The sequence below is a fragment of the Aplidium turbinatum genome, chromosome 4, assembly GCF_918807975.1.
Source record: "Aplidium turbinatum chromosome 4, kaAplTurb1.1, whole genome shotgun sequence".
Classification (NCBI taxonomy): domain Eukaryota; kingdom Metazoa; phylum Chordata; class Ascidiacea; order Aplousobranchia; family Polyclinidae; genus Aplidium; species Aplidium turbinatum.
This window is the reverse complement of record NC_137475.1, coordinates 32,380,408-32,401,531: the sequence shown is the minus strand read 5'-3', so window position 1 is coordinate 32,401,531 and position 21,124 is coordinate 32,380,408. Positions and strand designations below refer to the sequence as shown.

At 38.2% G+C, this 21,124-nt stretch overlaps 1 protein-coding gene across 1 annotated transcript in view; it reads left to right on the top strand.

Moving 5' to 3' along the window:
* LOC145769072 (extracellular matrix organizing protein FRAS1-like) overlaps window positions 1-20,664 on the top strand; it is a 79,633-nt gene extending 58,969 nt beyond the window's left edge. The window contains exons 47-77 of the mRNA XM_082580669.1: window positions 1,600-1,740; window positions 2,524-2,687; window positions 2,869-2,953; window positions 3,076-3,168; window positions 5,078-5,228; window positions 5,628-5,794; window positions 7,241-7,402; window positions 7,551-7,671; window positions 7,782-7,907; window positions 8,256-8,399; window positions 8,646-8,767; window positions 9,066-9,164; window positions 9,559-9,702; window positions 10,127-10,274; window positions 10,734-10,939; window positions 11,270-11,426; window positions 11,576-11,694; window positions 12,334-12,438; window positions 12,799-12,966; window positions 13,167-13,340; window positions 13,585-13,700; window positions 13,836-14,055; window positions 14,193-14,379; window positions 15,033-15,247; window positions 15,547-15,697; window positions 15,847-15,992; window positions 16,350-16,588; window positions 16,803-16,969; window positions 17,208-17,413; window positions 17,759-17,935; window positions 18,290-20,664. Coding sequence (XP_082436795.1) covers window positions 1,600-1,740; window positions 2,524-2,687; window positions 2,869-2,953; window positions 3,076-3,168; window positions 5,078-5,228; window positions 5,628-5,794; window positions 7,241-7,402; window positions 7,551-7,671; window positions 7,782-7,907; window positions 8,256-8,399; window positions 8,646-8,767; window positions 9,066-9,164; window positions 9,559-9,702; window positions 10,127-10,274; window positions 10,734-10,939; window positions 11,270-11,426; window positions 11,576-11,694; window positions 12,334-12,438; window positions 12,799-12,966; window positions 13,167-13,340; window positions 13,585-13,700; window positions 13,836-14,055; window positions 14,193-14,379; window positions 15,033-15,247; window positions 15,547-15,697; window positions 15,847-15,992; window positions 16,350-16,588; window positions 16,803-16,969; window positions 17,208-17,413; window positions 17,759-17,935; window positions 18,290-18,997 — 5,328 coding nt within the window. The 3' untranslated portion in view covers window positions 18,998-20,664. The remainder of the gene's footprint in view (window positions 1-1,599; window positions 1,741-2,523; window positions 2,688-2,868; window positions 2,954-3,075; window positions 3,169-5,077; window positions 5,229-5,627; window positions 5,795-7,240; window positions 7,403-7,550; window positions 7,672-7,781; window positions 7,908-8,255; window positions 8,400-8,645; window positions 8,768-9,065; window positions 9,165-9,558; window positions 9,703-10,126; window positions 10,275-10,733; window positions 10,940-11,269; window positions 11,427-11,575; window positions 11,695-12,333; window positions 12,439-12,798; window positions 12,967-13,166; window positions 13,341-13,584; window positions 13,701-13,835; window positions 14,056-14,192; window positions 14,380-15,032; window positions 15,248-15,546; window positions 15,698-15,846; window positions 15,993-16,349; window positions 16,589-16,802; window positions 16,970-17,207; window positions 17,414-17,758; window positions 17,936-18,289) is intronic.
* The last annotated feature ends 460 nt before the right edge of the window (window positions 20,665-21,124 follow it).

Sequence of the window (21,124 nt, the reverse complement as noted above, 5' to 3'; positions counted from 1 at the left end):
AAAGGAAACCGTATTGCGCACTTCGAGTGAAAGGAAATTAGAAAGAATTCATTCAAGAGAAAATGACCTTTTTCCAGGCAAAGGCCGTTTGTTTTCTTTTGGTGAGTATTCTGTCATATTAGGTCGTTCAGTTGTCGGGTTGTTATTATTCTTAAAAATTATTTTGTTTGCTTTGATGGCGTGTTACACTAGGCTACATGCGGTGATAGTCTGATGAACCATAGACTGGATTGAACATAATTTGTATTTTTGAAGCGCAATAATTTTAGAAACATGCTTTGGTATCAAGCAAAACGTCAGGTTGAATGTTGTTTGATATTTGAAATCTAAGATATTGTAGTTTTTTTAAAACTTAGTACAGTATAATAATACCAGTACTTTAATCATAATGCTTTTTGAAAAAAAAGTGTGTTCTTAATCGTTCAGAAACTAACCGGAAGAATATAAGTTCATTTCTTTGCCTTTTAAACATACTTTGCCATCTCTGTAACCAGAAAATTATTCATTTTTTTACGTGTTCAGACGTTCGTTCATAGTAAAAGGGACTGAATTATTGGCTGGGCCTTTTCTATTGGGCCATGACAAAACTTGAATGCGAACACAAAGTGATATTTTAGAGAACTTAACATTTAACAATGTGTCGTAAGCCAGTGTATTGTCATAGCGGGGTTTCATATAGAAGTAATATCAACATTGGCTCATAGTTCAAAGCCATTCATCCATTTTTTTTTGTAATATAACTAATTTCTTAGAAGTCTCTTGGATTTAGATGCAGGGTCATCTTTATTATGTAGCAGTCAAAGAACTTCCGCATGTCATAAACGATTGATTGTTTTTTCATGTTATAGTAACGTCGCAAAACGTTAAACCAGCATAAAGTAACATTTTGGGGCAACAGCATAATATTGATTTAGTCGCAGGGTTTAGTTTTCATAAGTATGGAAACTTTTTTTTTGGTTGTGAATCCTTGGTTTACGCTTGTAGCGCGCTTGATATCTGCTTTCTTATTTCTCGTCGGTTTTTTTATTGATTTTGCGATTTGAAACGTTAAACAGATGAAACATATCACTACAAAGAACAAGAACAGGGAGGTTTACAGAAAATAAACACTTGAACAATGTTTGGTAATCCACTTGGTTGCCCACACGTCCAAGGGTTGGTGGTCCGATAAGTGATTTGGAGAGATTTCCACAGACTTCCCTTCAATTGTCTCAAACCGCCATGTCTCAAACGCATCGGTCTTTACGTCTCCCGGTTTTACTTTTAGTAATAAAATAAACATGCAACACACCATGACAAGAGTTTAAGAGAAAACAACGTTCCTGCGAAATAAGTTAGCTGCAAAGAGCCGGAAAAAAGCTGAAGCTTTACGTTAGGTTTCACCGTTGCCTGATTACGTTGAATTAATGTAGAGTTTGACAACATGTCAAATTCGAAAGGCCAGTCTCAAACATTCCCGAAAGCCAAAGTCGCCGTTTTACATTGAAACGATGTAAAAACAACGATCTTTGCTGGCTGGGATTCTCACCGGTGCATTTAGAAACATTTGCTCATCGAGTATTTCACTTGTCTAAGCAAAACTATGCATTTCATGTTCAGGTGATTCAGACATTTCACATCCGGGTTCTTACGGTGGACAACTCTCTTCCCGTCCTCGAAAATCTAGGAATTCGGGTCCAGGAAGGTGTTCGAAAAACCATCACTGAGTTTGAATTGAAAGCCACAGATAAGGACACAAGCGTGAGTAGTTGTTTCCATCGTTGCATTCAACGTATTTTTTCATTGTTCTAACATTATTTAGCGTTCATTGACGACTTTAATGAAGGGATTTTTCACTGGTTTAGTGGTTTCTGGCATTGTTGTTGAAATGTTTGCTATTTGCTAGTTTTACGCTACACTTTGGTGGGAAACCGTTTCAGTGAAAGAAATACAAGGTTTTAACATTGTTCCAGTTAGTCAGAAAAGTTTATGGTAATTAAGTTGTCGCTTAGAATTTAGAAACCAGTTTATTACTTTAGAACTGGTAATCTTTTTTGCACCCTGGTTTGTTTTCTTAAACTTATGTTCAACAGGTCACACTAGCAGAAAGTCAATGACTGAAACATATTTTTCCATTTTTTTTTCTTTTGAGCGTTTCTTGTCTGTATAGCATTTGATGGATAAGTGCATGTGTTTATCCAAGGGATCAGTTGTTGAAGTTCCAGTAACCTTATATGTTTAGTATGTTTGAAAGCAATTGATTAAAAGTTGAGCAATGTTGATAGTTCTATAACAAGTCAAACTCAGGTGAAGTTTTATAAAAAAGAAGAAAATACCATTTTTTCGAAACCAGTCGATTTACTGTCAATTATTTTGTTTAAAAAGCAACGTGGACCCCACACGGCCAGACTTGATTTGAAAAACTTTTTTTTTAACTTAAGAAGACTTGATATCAGAAACAGTTCAGCCTTAACACAATGCTATCTTGACTGAAATTAAAAGTTTTAAAATGCCATTTTAGCACAAGATGTTTTGTTTTAACAGAACAATCGCATTAGCTTCACCATCACCTCCTCTCCAAAGCACGGCACTGTAGACCGAACGACGAGCGGAAAACGTCATGTTCCGGTAACTTCATTTACAATGGAAGACATCTACGAAAGCAGAATCAGCTACAACCATGACGGAACCAACTCATTGACTGATTCGTGAGTGAAAAGATCAGTTTTGACGTTTTTTTTTTCTATTGCAGCATTTATGTTCAATCTTCGTGCGTGACAAATGGTTTCATCTTGTTTTTATTTTTTATTTCCGGGTTATTGTAGTTATGTTTAAACTGCAAATTGATGCAAAATTTGAAAACTTTCAATATTTTATTTTCCATCTCAGCTTCAGCTTTCGGGTATCAGACGGAACGAATCAGGAATTCATAATTTCAGAAGAGGGAAGCCCTGTTACCACAAATGAGATCCAGGTAGTGTATTCAATCTCAACAACCGTTCATTCAAACTAAAAAAATTCTGCGAACACACTTTGATTAAGAAAAAAATGCAACCGCTTTAGAAAAAGTCTAATACTATCTGTCGATCTCTTCAGCACTTTAACATCAAAGTGGTTCCAGTCGACGACGGAACACCAAGGCTTCTCACCAACATGGGGCTGAATCATCTCGAATACATGGACGGCAAGGTTAGTGGCTTGTTGCCTAATATCCATCCGTACGGTCCAAATAGATATCGCGACAAGTCGACTATTTGAGCTTTGAGAGCCGACATGTTCAATCGGTTTTTGTTTTGTTTTAAGCGCTTTGCAGCGTGGCCTTATGTGACTGCAAGACAGTAGATTTTTTTCTCTGGTGCGTACAAAAATAAGTCGTAAAGTAATCATGTGAATTTAGTTTTTTTTGTAATCTCAAATTGCAGTCGGTTTCACAACCGATCGAATTCCGCGCTCGTGTATGTTGCTTCAATGTCATAGACCGTCAGAACAATGTGCAGTTGCGTTAAAATAACACCATTTTGAAAGAAAACTTTCTTCTGCTTGATGCAGCAAATGATTGCGAGTTAGCACAACAAGCTGTTTATCTGTTGAAATCAAATGCGATATGCTCAAATGGAGTTTTGTAAATCGATTGCATTCTTCCACAAATCACTTGCACTGACTCACACCGATTGGCACAACAACGAAAAAAAGAAACCGTCTAATGGCCCTTCATGTTTCTGTTAAAAACATTTTACTTTCAATTTCATCAGATGAACGTAGCAACTAGTGCTAGAAACGATAATTGTCCTGATGAACACCCAAACTTTTCAGTATTCAAGTGTTTCTAATCGGTTAGCACTGTCATGCAAATGCACAGTGTTTAATTTTAATGTAATTTTACTAAGCACAGTGCCTCTCGTTCGGCTTAAAACCACTTTAAAATGTTTTAAAAAAATTACCCATTGCTGGCTTCAACCTACAAAAAACTTTTTTGCAAAGTTGTTAACAACACAAGGTCTTCAGAAAGTTGTTTGCGTTCTTCTAGTTCTGCGGATGTCGTTAAACAAATTTTTGTTTATATTTGCATCTGCAGGTCATGACAATCGAGCATATGATTTCTGTTTTTATCGTTTGAAGTAACAGTAGCAAAGCCATTACGAAACGTGAAGCAATTTAAATCGTCAAAATTGACTTGGTTCGGTTTCAAATTTCGCCTTGTTTTAAAACCACTTCCAGTTCCATGACAGACTTTTTTTTGCGCTAAAGTTGTTTCTCTGACATTGAGTCAACATTGAAACGCATTTCTCTGATGTCAGTTTATTATCTTTCTCATTGCAGTCATTTAGTTGACGACAGCTTCATGAAATAACAAGTTAAAATGTCTATTGTCTATTCTCTTTCAAATTACTGTCTCTCAGGAAATGAAGCATTTGTTGCCGCCATATTTAAAAATATTTCTGTTGTTTTTAGCACAATGCTATGTGATAAATTAAAAAATACAACGTCATTTCAAATTCGAAAGAAGTCTATTTGTACTAGAACACGCCGTGTATCATAATATGGCAAATAATTTGACGATAAATTATACAGGTTACCGAGCCTGCAACCTGTTGTATGCGCTTGGTATGATTACAAAGCGGCTACGAAAAATTGCCGAGTCCATAGAGTCGTCTGTCTCTGTTTTAGTTTATCTCACGATTGATTACGTAGCACTTGTAGATTGTTTTTCTTTCAAGCTACAAAAGTTAATTTGGGTTTGTAAATTTAAAACTTTAGTGACCACTTGTTTGTCTTAAACGAACCTCATTTGGTTAATGTGTTTGATTTTCACTTCTGTTGGCTCCACAATATCTGCCCCTCCCGTCTCTTCGGTTCACACACCCTTCTTTTATACCCACCCATCCCAGCCAACAAATCAGTCCATTTTTACGTCTGCAGACACTGAATCAATTTAAAAAAGGACCGATTTGATGCTCGTATTGTTAAAGTCATTCATATCACGAAAGAATTTACTTCTACGCTTTGAAACATTGTGTAACGTATTTACTATGTCCATCTAACGGCTCCATGTGTCCAGTTTCATGTTTTTGAAATAGTTTGCTTTTCATCATTTTAGGCACTCAGTGTCATAACGAAGCGCGCCCTGCTTACCGAGGACCCGGATACTGAGCCAGACCGAATTATTTACACAGTGACTTCTGACCCAAGACATGGACACTTGGAAACGACGTTAAACGATGGTCAACCTATTCGTTCTTTCACCCAAGGTAATTCTCAGCTCCAGGAACTGAGAGTGCACGTCTGCGTGAATTTGCTTCTATATTGTTTTAGGCTGTACTGAGAGTGACAAAACAAGCGTACTTCGCAGTGTCAACTTGGGCGAACAAACGCTACTTAATAAAGTTAATTTACGATGCAGAACTTTACTAAATCCTAAAGCACAACATCTTACTCTTCGTAATATGGTACTTCAATAAAAATTGATTTTGCTCCAGTTAGGGTCCAGGCAACTTCAGATTAACATTCGCCTATTAAGTAAAATATTCTGTTTCTTTTTGCGACGTTAAGAGAAAAACATTTTACTCTCCCATATATTCTTATTTACACCTCTTACTCCAAAACTTAAAAAAAGAAACTAGAATTGCTCATAAATCTTTACTTTTTAGCTGACGTCAACACTGGGTTGATACGATACGTTCTCTCGGACTTATCCACTGAGGTGACGAGAGACTCCTTCATGTTCAACGTCAGAGACTCTCTTCCTAATGTTGTCACTGGAAATACTTTCAATATCAGATGGAGTATTATCTCTTTCGCTAAAGCAAATTATACAGTAAGTTAATGTGTTGTATTACTTAGGGGCATGGTCTATTTTTCAATCTTCAAAATTATGGTGTAATCTTACGGCGGTGATTAATAGAAGTTTTCAGCAATTTTCCAAATATTTTATCGCTTGTGTGTTCATAATTTGATTTTTTCAAAAACCTAACAAATGAAATCAGCAGCGTTTGCAATGCTATCATTTTTTAATGTTTATTCAACATAGAAACGGCTAGAAATATCACGCTTTCAGTAGGTAGCGGTTATTCTGTATTTTAAGAGGCGCAATTAACATCTAGTGTGTTTTACCACTTGCCAGATATATGTTGAAGTATTTTTACATTATGTGTACAGCTGTACGTTTTAACCGTAAACAAACACTTAGACTTCTGCTGCTGTAACTTTTATTCACGTTGCCACATTAATTAACCTTCACTTTTAGGTGGTTTATTACGTTTGAATGTGTTGTTTTAAGCGGTTTCGGAATAAAAAACATGTTTTTGCATATTTTAGTTCAGTCCGTGCCCAGTTAAATATTTGCTATTTTCATCAACCAACAGAAAACAGCTGCTGAGTACGAAACAAATTAATATTGAGCGAGAAAAATTAATCGCTACTCTGGTCAATTGAATCCTAAACCATCGCTTGGCTGGACAATGTCCACAAATCATTAAGCAACGCCACAAAGTTGTGGCCATTGTTACCTGGTTTCCTTTTACGTTATTTTAACGCATAGCGCTATCATATCGTTGCAAAAAGTTTTTTTCGTGAAGATCACCCACATCGAAGCCGCCGCGGCAACAAAATCCGTCGTTTTTACGTTAATTTAACGTCTGCAGTTGTTGAATCAATGTATAAATCATGGGTTTTGTTGCCTGGGAAGTGGCTTTGAAGAAAGTATTCAAGACGTTGGTGAATGTTACCTCACGCTTTGAACAAGACATGTTCAAAGATTTAAATGTAACAGCAGTTTGACAACCGCTCTAAATTCAATTGCTCCAGGTGCAGACTTACATCTGACCAAGCTTACAAACGTTTTCTTTTCACGTCGCTTCAAGGTTTGACAACGTCGTTTCAACGTCTGGCAACGATTTAAAAGTGACAGCTGGCATGCCGCCTGCCTGTCAGGTCGAAAAACGACACTTGAAATTGCAGATGTAAAGCAATACAATCCCTACCATGTTAATATCTTGACAGATGTTTGCTGTTTAATTTTGTTTTGCTCCTAAGTAGCATCTGCGCACCTATTCACAACATTCGACATCATCATAGAACGGGTGGCTCTGTCTTGGCTAACGCTAAAATCTAAATGACATACTTGAGTGTGGACACGAAAAGTGCTTTGACCTCCACTTGATATAAATCTTTAACCTCCAGCATACGCCCGCATGTACTATCAACTTACTTCTTGGAACTTTTCTGAACTGGTGAGGTTAACAACTAAGCGCGTTTTAACCAGGTGAAAGAAGAGACGGCAACAATTGACATCCCGGTTTTGCGACGGGGTAATTTGAATCAGTACGCCATCGTGCTTTGTAGGACTGAGTCTGGTTCCGCCACTGCCAGTGCGTCTGGAACGACATCACGTAGTAAACTGGACTATAACGAAAGGGCTGGACAGGTAAAGGATTTGTGTTGAGTTTTTCTCAGTTTTGTTAGTTCAGCTACAATGTTTTTTCGCGATGTTTTGTTTAAGCTGTCGTTTGTTTGTGGATTTTGGCTTATGATTTTTCCATTCATTTAATATTTTTAAACACTTTTTTTTACAGGTTCAGTTCGATGAACATGAGACTGAGAAAATGTGCTCAATAGAAATAAACGACGACTCTGTTTATGAGGGTCTAGAAAGCTTTACTGTAGAACTGACCATGCCAACTTATGCCCTGCTTGGTAAGTTGCAACGTCATTCTCTTCTACACGGTTGATCGCACCCGAGAGTCCTTTCACGCTTCGCTAATCATTTCAAAATTCATAAATCGCTTTTGTTACTTAATTTTCAGGTCACATAACAAGAACAACTGTGTACATCGACGATCAGAAAGATATCCCATCCCTGCAGTTCATTGAAACACAATTTACTGTGGAAGAAAGAGATACCATGGTGTTTATACCTATTAAAAGAGCAGGTGGGATTTATTCAACTAATATCTGTATTAAGTTACATTATTCATTGCCAATTTTATCCTTGAACGGTATAAACACCGCGTTTCTTTTTACGTTTTTAATTTTTGTCATAACGTTCAATTATTGCCTTCAGTTGAACGTTTTTCCTTCCCTGTTATAAAGCAAGAAAACTCGGTCTTATGACCGGAAAAGAGAAGCTTGACGAAGACGAAGCAAACAGATTTTAAAACGGTTGTCAAAGTTATTCTTCTGAAAACAAACGTTTAAGCTTTTAATAGAGAGAGCAAATATCAGCACATAAATCTTTTCCTAAGTCGATGTCTACAAAGTTGCAATTTTTTGCTTTTCAGGAGACATTGAGAAACCAGTCACTGTGATTTGCTTCACTGAAAGCCGCTCTGCTACTGGCTCACAGCACGGTCGCATCGAGTCCGGCTCCGACTACAAGACGAGAGACCGATATTCAGGGGAGAGCATAGTTACTTTTGATCCAGGTGGGTAGAAAACGCAAGAGGAACTTTTTCTAGAAGAGATTCTAAATCTTTATAATTTGCTTAAAAAACTATACAATGTTTTCTCTACGCGTAACTTCATTTTGAACAATTTGTATAGCAAGTATCAACTATAAGTACAATAGTTAAAAAGCATCGCAAAAGCTGCCATTTTTAGGTTGTTTTAACGTCGCAATCGTGAAGCACAACATCCCAAAACCTGAGTAAAATTCGATTCTTGTATGGCAGGCGTGAGCCAAATGGCTTGTGACGTCAAGATAATCGACGACAGCATCTACGAGGATTCTGAGGAGTTCGTCGTTCGCATCGTTGACGCTTCAGATGGGGCGGAAATCGGCAAGTTTTCGGAGGTAATTGACAGTTTTTATTGTGTGGATGGCGTCGTTATGTTGTGAGAAACTATTTCGATTTTAAACTGACTCCTCTATCGAAGTATTTTCTTGTCACCATTAAAGCTGATTAAATTGTTACTCCGAACTGGAATTGCCAAGCTGGCACTCCATGGTATTTTAATGTCTGCATGGGGGAGTTTTTGTCGGCAGACACTTAAGAAGCATTAGCTTGCGTTTGCCACAGCGTCTGCGCGTTGAGTGTTTTTTTTTTAAATGACAGTTTTTTCACTTTGGTGTAAACTGTTTGGCTTTTTAGGCAACGGTCACCATAACTGGACCGAACGACTCTCCAACTGTGTTCCTGACCAGCAATCTCTTCACCTTTGCAGAAAGCGCAGGGACGGTCGATATACCGGTATGGCATACCTACTTTGTGTTGTGTTTTTTGTTTTTGTTTTTTGCTGAATCTGCACTTAACAAAGGATGACATTGCGAAACGTGAAGCGTTTAAAAATCCATGTTTATTGAAAAAACTTATACTTACGTCGAAGCAACGTCAAAGTAACTGATTTAAAGTACACTATTTAATTCCCTTTCTACCAAATTAATATTGTGTAAACCCTTGAAAAATTTAGCAACATCGGCCTACTCTATGCTTTTTTTCCAAAACAGTATTAACCGTTCAAGAATACCAATTTGCAAACCTGGCTTCCTTATTAATAGCACGAGTAACGACACGTAGATTCAATGTTGCACAAACGTTTATTCAATGTATAAAAAAGCATTTTGATCATATATCCATCATTCAGGTTCACCGGGGCGGACCTGACCTGTCCAGACCAACCGACGTGTGGTGTTCGACCATGCAGAACGACCCCGTGTCTGCGGTGGCTGGACAAGATTTTGTGGCAACATCTACAAAAATTTCATTCAAGCCTGAGGAAACTGCAAAGGTAAGAACTTCTGTATTAATTTTTCAAAATTCGTAATTGTTTCTTCCTGCTTGATATGCATAAGGCTTTGAAATCACCTGGAATGACGGTAGTCTACTATTCTAGATATTCGAACATTTTTGACCCCTTTGGTTTAGTTTTTAGTGTCAAATTATACTACTTTTTTTACGACGTTTGATAAAGTATTCTATTGCAACAACATTCAGCACCACAGACCACTTACAATCTAGATGACATTGCTTTTTGGTAACCTTTCCTCCATTTTTTATTTGTGGAAAGTCAAGTAAGATCTTGTGATAGTACCACGTTGCTGAACACACACACAAAAAAAAACAAAACAGAATTCAAACTCAGTTTACTGGAAACTCAAAAACCTCTTAAAAAAGTCATCACGATATTTTGGGTCATCACCTTTCACTTGCAGATTTGTTCTCTCACCATCATGGACGACTCACAAACTTCGACTGTCGAAGGAAACGAGACCTTCATTGTGTACCTCAACTCTGTCCAGAAAGCCCGCTTGGGCACTCCCCATGAAGCGAATGTTGTTATCAACGACACCTTGGATGATGGTGAGCAAATTGAAAAATAGCATTTACCTTAGATGACGTTGTTAATTATAATTTTGGTGGAGAGGTTACTTTTTTCAACCATAGACACTAAACAGACATAGCTTAGCAATACCACAATATTTAACATTACAAAACTAAAATAAAGCGAACATTTTCGGCTACAAGTACAGCTCTTATCAAGCCTACAAGAAAATATTACATTTGTGTAAAAACTACTTGAGAAACATACAGCATAACAACAACATGGCCTGATCTAAACAATTAAACAAACTGCTTATCTTGTTCACATGAAACGAAACCTGGATTACGCGGCTCATATTTATTTATTTATTGTTAGTGAAAGTATTAAACTCGCTTTGCTTTTGCAGAATCTTCTCCACGAAATAACACTTATTGATTTTTTGGTTTTCGTACGTTATTGTAGCGTACTTAAAAAGATAATTGCGTTGTTCTTCACAGTGCCCAAGTTCCAATTTCTTGAGTCGACGAAAAAAGTCGAAGAAAACTCCGGCGTCGTTTCCCTGCCAATCCAAAGGCTTGGTGACGTAAGCAGTCGCGCATCAGTGATTTGCTACACTCGACAGAACACAGCTGTCGTAGAGGAAGACTTCACCGAAAGGCCAAGAACCGAATTGTCACGAATTATCTTCGAGAAAGGCCAACGAGTAAGTAAATAACAACTTGTCAAGGTTTGTCTAATTTTCACAGTATTTAAAGAATTTCAATAAAAGCAACAGCATATGTAGCATTGTCGTTTATATTTTGTGATCGGTATCAGTAACGAAAATTAAATACATAAAATGTAGCAGGCTACTAATAATACCCAGACAGCAAATCCGTCATTTTTAACGTCTGCAGACGTTGAATCAATAAAAACATGACGAATTTTGGTGTTTGGACAGTGTGTGATTTTCTATTAACAATTTCTATAAAACTTGTGAAACTAAATTTTTGTTGTTGAAAAGCAACCAAAAATGACGTTATTTTATCATCAGCTTTCTGCATGCAATGTGTCTCTGGTGGACGATGGAATTTACGAATCCAGCGAAACATTTTCTGTGATGCTCGGTAGTGCCTCTGGTGAGCAGTGGTATGGTGCGAGGGTCGGAAAAAACAAGCGAGTCACCGTGACAGTCACCAATGATGAAGACGGTAAGATTTTTAGAAAGGTCGAATGAGTCTGAATTTTTTGACATTTTTTGTTAACAGAAGACAACCTTAGATGCAAAAACCACCCTCACTTAAATATTGCCTCCAGAACGTCAAGAACTCGTAATAAAGAAATATTCTTCTATATGCAGCACCTACACTCCAGTTCGAATTGGCCAAGTATTCGATACGAGAGCCAGATACTGCAGAAGGAACCAGACAACTTTCCGTGAAGATCATAAGAACTGGTGACCCGAGTGAAGTGAGCAAGGTACGAAACTGCCATGAGCGTCTCAACAAAACATTGATTTCTTTCGTTAAAAAGACGTTAGATTACGTTCGTAGTACGGTTCGTGTATGTTTTGCACTTGACACAAGCAATATTATATCTCTTGTGAATTGTTGCTTTGAAAGCGTTCCTGCAATTACAACTAGCTCATTTACACATTCGGGCAAATGTTAAATCGGCTTTGTCAACGTTTAGTTGTTTAAAGCTTTAGTAGAGAGTTTGCTTTGTTGAACCATAGACAAACAAAACAAAGTAACCTTAGCGGGTTTAACATGCTGTATCGCACAGAGATAGGCTATAACATAATAAAAAAAATCAACTGAAATGTTTTCGACACGTACATGTGTCCTCATCAGGAATTACTTAAATCTGCAATATACATAAAATGAAAATTGTAAGATAAATTTGATTATGCACTTTAACTGTAACGACATCTCTGGAATGAAAAGCACAAACTGAACAAGTGATACAAGAATGATTACGAGTAAATTATACGGCGGGAAACAGATCACATGATGTGTAAACTACAGACAAGTGACAAACAATCAGAACTCCTGTAGTTTACACCTCTTATGATCATGTTGCATCATTTAATCAACTACTGACGTGTGCTTGCTACAGGTGCGCTGCAGCACCAGAGACGGATCAGCCAAGTCCGGCTCAGACTATGAACCAAAGAGTCGTCTGCTCCGATTCCAACCAGGGGAGACCTCAGTCACTTTTGAGGTCAGTACCACCGCGTTTAAAGTTTTTACAGCAATCGTGGCTTCTTTTTGCCTTTTTGTTTCATTTTCTTAAATTGTGTTTTTCAAATTTACAGTTTCTAAATTGGGTTTTAACTTCCTGTCGGCTGTAAGAATTATTTCTTCTAACAGTACATCATTTAATTTATTTGTTTTTTTGTTTCTACAGTAGTTATGCAATATAGTAACACACCAATGTAGCCTACTAGGAAAAGTGGTAAAACTTTGAATGTTTAAGGTGTGCAATGTGCATGAATAAACGTTAAGATAGTAAGGTGGCTGTCTATAACTAGCGGGCCTACTAAAAGCTAATAACTTATCCCAATAATACACAAAATTTCAGGTTGATATTTTGTCAAACGAGGACACAGAATGGCAAGAGACTTTTCTGATAGTGCTTGGTCCCCAAGACCCAGTCAACGCTGTGCTGGGAGAAACCTTTCAAACCACTGTAGCAATACTGGACAAGGATGCGGCCGGTAGCCTGGTGCTGCCCTCAACTCCTGTTGTGGTGAGTCTCTGACGTATTAAGACATAGCATCCAACTGTGCATGTTTGCTGAAGAAACAAGTCATCTTAACATTTGACATGCTAGGGGTGGTCACTACTTACGTCGGGAGGGTCTCCTCCTTCGAGATATTTAACAGATGCACATATGATGGGATATTTTACTAATCATACGATATAATTTGCGTGTTCTTTGTATTTCAGGTGTCGCTTCTTCATTATGACGAAGTTGCGGTTGGGTTGGAAAACAGTCCCTCACCCGGCTACCCTCTTGTATGTGTGACCCCATGCGACCCCAAGTACCCAAATTTTGTGGAGACCAAGAACCTTTGTGAAGAAGCAGCTATAAATGCCTCGGCCATACGTTTCAGCTGGGAGGTGAATGACAGTCAACAGTCTACGTTTTTTGAGTTCTCAAAATCAATAACATTTGCGTTTACAAAAGTGTGGAAAATTGGAAACGAAGTTGTAGGCTATACAGTTTGAAAACTACCATTTGGACTGTGGCATGAAAATTGTATTGTTTATTCTTAAATGTTTTACTTAAATAAAGATGATTTTTTTTCAGTAAGTCTTTTGTACACTTCGACTTCGGAATAAATTCCTTTCATATTTACAATAGGTTGCCATGCCCACCGAGGAAGAAAATGGAGTCCCTCCTTTCGAAACTGTGACTGACAGCACCCCATTCACCAGCGTTAACACCAAAGTCTTGGATAGCATTTATTTTGGAAGAAGGTGATTTCCTTGCTGTAAATGCCACTGGTTTCTAAATCTAAATCTTTACTAGTGCTGTAATGTTTTTAAGCTGATTAGTGATGGAAAGACGTCGTATTTACGTATTTTTATTAACAATGTTGAACTTTATTTCAGGTTTCACGTTCGTTGTGTGGCCCAGGCTGTGGATGCAGTGACGCATAACGGAGGCACACCTTTGCGGAGTAACGTTGTGACAATTGCAACTGACACTGGAATGTGCCATAATCCAATCGTATCCGGTTCAAAACGAAACTTTCAAGCACAAAGCTTTATCGCCAATCTGCGATACATTCCAGCTTCCGAGGAAGAACATCCTAACACTCTACATGTTTCGGTAAGCTTAAGACCAAATCTGAGAGCTTTTATGACATTTCGAAATCGAATCCAACGTTTTTTAAACACTTCAGCAACAAAGAAATCAACTTCTTACTAAGTACATGTATCACAAATTAATATGTAAAATTATTTCAGGTGAAAATACCTCACCAGGACGGGAGATTACCTTTGATATCCACAATGCCTTTGAACAATATAAAATTGCTATTATCACGTTCCATTGATCGCCAGCAGCACGTATGCTCCAACCTCATGTACAGCAACGAGAGAAACAGGTCGAGCAAAAGCGTTGAAAAAAGTGGCGCAACAGAAATTGGAACAAGTAAGTCATCGAATAGAACAAATTACGTTGAAATGAAGGACTTTTCAGTTTTCACATCTCTGAAGGCTACCTTTGAAAAGGGGCGATAGTGCAGTCGTTTTCAAGTTAAAATACATGGGAGCCTTGATCGCTTAGCAATTTTTTTGCTTAATTTAAGACTGTAGCATTCATGACAACTATACTGGAAATTTCAATTTTCATATTATAACCAATAAACTAACAGTATAGGTGTTCACGTATAGTTGGCCGTACACGTTTGGGGTGGCAAGACCCTCTTTATTAAATAAAAATAGTTGCTTACATTTGTGCCAACTAACTGTTGAATAGCCTACTTCACAAATGTAGATACAAACGACCTGTTGTAGCCTGATGCTGCGGGTTCGCTGTGGTAGTAGCGGTTTGCACTTGCTTTCGGAACACAGTTCCGTAGTCATGTGCTATTTTTATCTTGTTTACCGTTTGTATCTACATTTGTGAAGTAAACAACGATCATGCTGCCAAAAGCGAAACTCAATCTATTGCATAACTGTTGAATAGGTGTACCTCAGTCTGTTCAACGTGCTGACTTCAGTTTGCGTATAAACATGGGCAACAATCATATAGGTTTACAATTTAACGTCCAGTTTTTGAGTCAAGCCTTATTTTTCCATAAGACCTTGGATTTGTTGAGGCAACCGACTATTCCAAGCTGTCTCTTGGTCCTGGGTACGACAAACCTTATCAATTCGACCCGAACGTTCGCGAAGCTAAGACAATTGATTTGTACAAGTATCTCAACTTGAAAAGCTGCATATGGCAATTCGACGCCTATTATCACATGAACGAATTGATCGATTACTGCAACGGAAAAGTTCAACCAGATTTCCAGGTAATTTTGAACATTGGTTGTTGTGATGAAGTGCTTTTCTTACATGAAGTGAAGTTTTTAAACTGCAGTTTGTGGCCTACAGTTACTTACATAACGTAAATAAAAGTAGAGTTGCAAAGTTGAACTATGTGAGTTTACATTTGCGAATGTGCGAGGTTTTCCAAAGCGATGCCTCTCATGGCAGCCTTCAACTCACAAAAAAATGCAATTCCAAGCAAAGTCTGAAGAGAAAAAACATCAGCACCGGTTTCGTAACGATTCGTGCACACATACACATGATAGGACACTTTCTCTTTCAGCTTCGTGACGTAGCCGAATCTCAGGTGACGGTGACCGTTCCTCTCCACGTGTCGTACGTGTACGTCACCGCACCGAGAGGGTGGGGCGCCTTGGAACACCAGACCGAAATGGAGTTTTCCTTCCGATACAAAAACGTCTTCTGGAGAACCGGTTGGTGGTGCCGCTTTTCCTCTTGCATTACTACTGTTGTCTGTTCTTAGCAGTATCTTGATTTGTGTACACCCTCAAGAAGTGTTTCAGAATGTAATGACGTATCTTGTAAAATGTTGGCAGTTGAACACTTGTGTTGTGTGTTCCAGGTGTTCAAACCGACGGCGTGCTGTCTGGTCGCATCCAGGTTTTAAAGATTAAGATTCGAGACGATGGAAAATTGGTGGTTGAGTTTAAAACCCAAGCGAAGTTCCGTGGCTTGTTTGTCGCTAGCCATCGTACTCTGCCTGACCGGGTGAGTCTAGATGAGTTCGTGCAGGTTTTTCTCTAGCTTGTTACAAATCCCATTTTCTTGTAAGGTGTGTTAAAAGAACTGCTTCCACAGTCCACTTACATAACAATTTCTCCAGGCTTGTAAATGGCGCAGACGCTTTTTTTAAATGCAGCTTTGATTGATAGAGCGATTGCTTTGATAAACTATAGACACACGAAACCAATCAACAACTCAGAGCTTGTCATGTTACGTAAGAAAAGAAAACTGCAAACCGTATTCGTGTTAATCAGACATTTTGCTTCAAACACGTTTATTTTACCATTAAAAATGTATTTTGCACAGCTCAAACTAATTTTCTCTTTGTCTTCTCTCCCTTAGACTTCTCGAGTTGTTCCACCTGAGGGTATGAACATCGGTTTTGAACTGACCAACTTGTGGTCAGAGAGTACCTACGACTCTCCGTACCAGATATGGCAGGCTGTCAGCACATACAGCAGAAAGGATTACAGTGGAGAGTACAGCGTCGAGCTGCTGCCTTGCACTGTTCTTCCTACTCAAAAGTGGGAAGCCACACCCAATGGACGGGCTCTACCTTGCACGGCATACTCACCCGAAGAGTAAGTATTTCATGAGTATTGCCCAGACAGCAAATCAGTCATTTTTTATATTGATTCAACGTCTGCAGACGCAAAGTGTAAAAAATGACTGATTTACTGTCGGGGCTTTGCTACATGTTGTATCTGCAAAAGTAGCTCTCAGAGTTTAGACTAGATAACGCCAATTTGAAGATTTTAACTAAACGCATTCTGTAACTTTGATCAATCTCTTTAGGTTTAAAATTCCAATCACGTTCCAACAAACTAATCGGCCTGTACCTGTGGTGTACACTTTGGAAACACAATTTCAACTTTGTAATAACGAGAAGGTCTTCATGATGGATCCGAAAAACTACGAACAAGAAATGGCTGACTACGATTACAAAGGTTCCTTTACCAAAGGTAAGCTTGAAAAAGCATGTCCAAAGGCGCAAAAAAAAACTTACTTGAACGTCTGCTATCCCAATATAAACACTTAAACAGTCCATCGATTTAATCTTATAAGCATTGAATTTTTTTAACATTGTTCTGTCTGAAGTGATTTAATTTTGATGATTGCTTGGTGGAAAGCATTCAACATTTAAGTCTAAACCTAAAAAAACTTCCAAGTCAAAATTTTTAAGTCTTTGATGTTGTAAAGGACAAACAATATTCGGACGAGTATTGTGGACCCCGGACCAGGACCTGAAGAGCTCTTACAGGTTGCAATTGGAGAAGGTTTACTTGTGCACTGGTCGGGACGGTTATGTTCCTTATTTCGACCCAACAGGGACGGTCTACGGGGAGGGACCACAATATGGGTGCATCGAGCCCAGTAAAAATCTGCAACATCGCTTTCTTTTATTGGTAAGAAATAATGTTTTATTAAAGAGTGAATGATCAACTAACTAGGGTATGCAGTGCATACAGAGTGTTTTCAATGCTTTTACACTTGAAGAGTTAGTAATAGGTTATTTAGTGTGTACCTATACGGCAACAGGTTTTGTGAACGATTCCACTTTGGTACTACTGTACACGTTTTATTTGAAAGCCTTTATTTTTCAATTAAAAATAAACTATTAACAGTGGCTCACTAGACGAATCTTTCTATTCAATAATTCGTGCAAAAGTGTAGCTGACATCTCAAGAAAATATCATGGCATACAAAATGATGCTTTTTCTTTTTAACTTTTATGCGTTGTTCATTTCCAGGACCGATCCAACCGTGACGCAGAAGATCGGTATTTTCATGACGTTCCGTTCGATGCTTACTTCGCATCTGATCGACCTGATTTCGCCAGCATGGCTGAAATACATGGAGTGGATGGCTTCCTCATCAAAGTGGACGGTCTTTATAAAGTTGAAGCCGGTCACCAATGGTACATCCAGGTGAGTGTGATCTGCATCAATTGACTCGTGCGTGATACTAGCAGCAGATTGTGGCGGTAAAGTACACGAGTCTGTTTTTCTTGTTGCTTGATTTCAATTCCTAAGGGGTGACATTTTTTTCAATTGTGCGATTCATCATCATTAAGTTCCTTTCTCGTATTGAGGGTTGGATACAATGCGCCATTGTTCTCGGCCATGAGCTGTTCGTACTGCACATTCATAACTTAATTTTGTCCGTTTAGGGATGATTGTTGTCCAAATCATTCTTGGTCTGCTTTCTTTTACCGTTTATCTTCCCTTCTATTAATGATCTTTGTGCGATTAATAAACGATTAAATCGTTGTCTTGCTTTAGGTTCTGTACGTTATCGGATCGGATGACATGGTGCCACGAGCAAAACGATCCGCCGTTTTCGGTTTGTCCGATCGACGTGGCTTGAAACGGACGAGGCGGAGTTCTTACCTGAACGACGCAGGCGAACTTGCCAATCAAGATATACTCGCCGCAGGGTGGCGAGAAGGAGCAACGCCTAACAACGGCACCAACATGAGAGGAATCACCATCGACCAAACAGAAGCAAGCGAAATGAGTCCAATTGTGATTGCGGCCGTGGCGTCGGCAGTTGCTGTAATTCTTGGCTTTGCTTTGTTTCTCTGTTGTTGCCTTCTCGGGCGCAGACGTCGGAGAAAGCGAAAAGAAGAAGACCTGGAGATGGTGACGCGGAAAACCGTCGCCATCGAAGCAGCGGAAGACAGTGACGAAGAAGGCGTCTACTCCTCCGACGAGAAATACAACCATACAAAACTGGTCGACCTTCCGTCGCGAAAGCAAAGCTACCAGCTGGAGAAGAATAACTGCAAGTCCGAAAAAGTTCGCGTGTCCAACGTCAACATTAACGACTGTGAAGCGCCGCTTGTTGTCAAATCTTACAAAAATGAAAAAGTCAATAACTCTAGAGATCCAACCCAAGTACCTTTGCTGAAACACAGTAGAAGGAAAAATCTTGACAATCAAATAGTAAATAACCTCAAAGAAAGCAGCGACTCGGGAACAGAGGTTTAAGTTGTTTTCTTTCGATCATGGCTTTGAAGTGAGGCCTCGTTTATACTGGGTGACAGACAGCGAATATGACGTCACTTTTTTATACAACAGCAATTTGTTATTTTCTGTTTGCTTTCAAGTATAAATTCGTTTTAACATGAATTTTATAAACATGAAATATGTGTCTGATCAATTTTCATATCGCGCTATTTCTACACCACAACTTCTGCTGGAAATGGTTTTGGAACAATGTTTTTGACATGTGTCGTTGTTGCAAACGACAACTCACTAGTAAGTAGGGGTTGCGATGTTTTCACGTTGACGTTGTCAAATACAGAATGTGACATCAAATATACGTTATTTCTCGACTAAGGCGTTTTATGGCCGTCTTGCCAATGTTTTATTGTTGCATATATAGAGGTATTGGGTTGTGTTTGCGGTGTGGTTGCTTCAGAAACAAAAGATGTTGTTTCTACGTTGTTTAACATCACGTTTTTGAGTGAACATAAAACAGGTGGTGGATACAAGGGGAGGCACGAGCCCTGCCCAAAGTGTTTTGTGTTTGAGCCGAGACAAGATGGTCCTACCTCTTTTGCCTGTAGAAAAATCATGTGTAAAATATGCAAATATTTGCCTCTGTACCAAACCCCACTTTACGAGGCTTCTCGGCCTAAAACTCCGTGCCATTGTTTCATCAAATCACCCAAACTACATTTAAGTTTATTTTTCGCGATCAATTGCTTGTTCATTAGATACTTGCTAATATATAACCTCTTTGTTCATTCATTAACATTTTGTTCAAACTGTTTTATTGTTGGGTACCATACAGTTTCTTGTTACTTGGACTATCTCTACAGTACAAAGGGCTTTTTGATGAAACCATCCAAGCATAATGTCTCACCTTTGGCCAATATTTATTTTTTATTACAGTATTTGTTTCTGCTAAAAAAATTCGCAATTTTATTGATTAAACGTTTCTTGATGCTAAGTCAACGTCATTATGTTCAAGTTTTGATCAAGTCGTTACTGTTGCTTTGTTACTGTTGCTTTTTCCGCTACTGCGTCATACAGCATAAAAGATAAATTTGTTTTTCGCTATTTTGTGTTCAAAGTGTGTCCTTTATCGCATTGTCGCTGCATTTAATGGTTTATCCTGCTGCTTATGTCTGTCGATTTTTTTCTTTAATTCATCTTCAGTTGATGTCGAATTAATGTAAAAAACGGCTCGTTTTGCAAGCTGGCGAGATCTTATTGATCGAAATCGTTGTCTTCGTCTTGATACAACAACTTTTTTTTGCAATTTCGTAAAAAAATGCTTGTCTAGGAAATGTATTGTTTTTAACTAATACACTTTTGTCATTATTTTTTATAACTCGTATTGCTTTCAGTCAGAAAATCTTTTCTGTACCGTACGTTTTTGAAGTTAAAACACGTTTCAATAACGTGAAGTAACGTAATTTTTGATTGGTTCGTGAGTTGATGCTAGCCACACGGTACTGTTCGTAACTCCAGCATTTTGAAACTTTTCTCGTTAACAAGTTTGATTATTTTTCGTTATTTGACGCAAAATATTCAACCTGGTTAGCTTTCGTTTGAAATGTTTTGCATCATATTTATTCCCATTATTTTACCTGCTGATTTACTAAAAAATTTTCGGTGCTTAAGCTGCCGGAAATAAATTCCTTGAAAATATTTTCTTGTTGTCTTCATCAAGAATAAGAAGTAGAACTGGGCGTAGGCTGTTTTTTTTAAATCAGTATAAAATTGATTTGCTAATCACCATTCTATGTCTAGATATTAGAAAGCCATTAGATAGTAGGGAGACAGGGTCCTCTTCCTGGGTGTCAGCATCAGTTCAGTTGTTTTTGTTTCTGACCATTACAGCAAAAACAATTCACGTCAACATAGCAAAGGTCGAGAAAAAGGTAAGTTAGAAGCGACAAAACGCGAACGTTAAAACGTGCATGTGACCGAAATTAGTAACAAGTTGAAGGATTTGGCAATGTCGCAAAACCTTCAGAAAAGTTTAAGATAGAAAGGGAAATTAAAGAAAATGCATTATTCTCTAGCTGGCAAAAACAGTTTTTTTTACATTGATTTCCATATTTAACGTTTTTCAATTGATGTAAAACATAGCCTAATCAATTT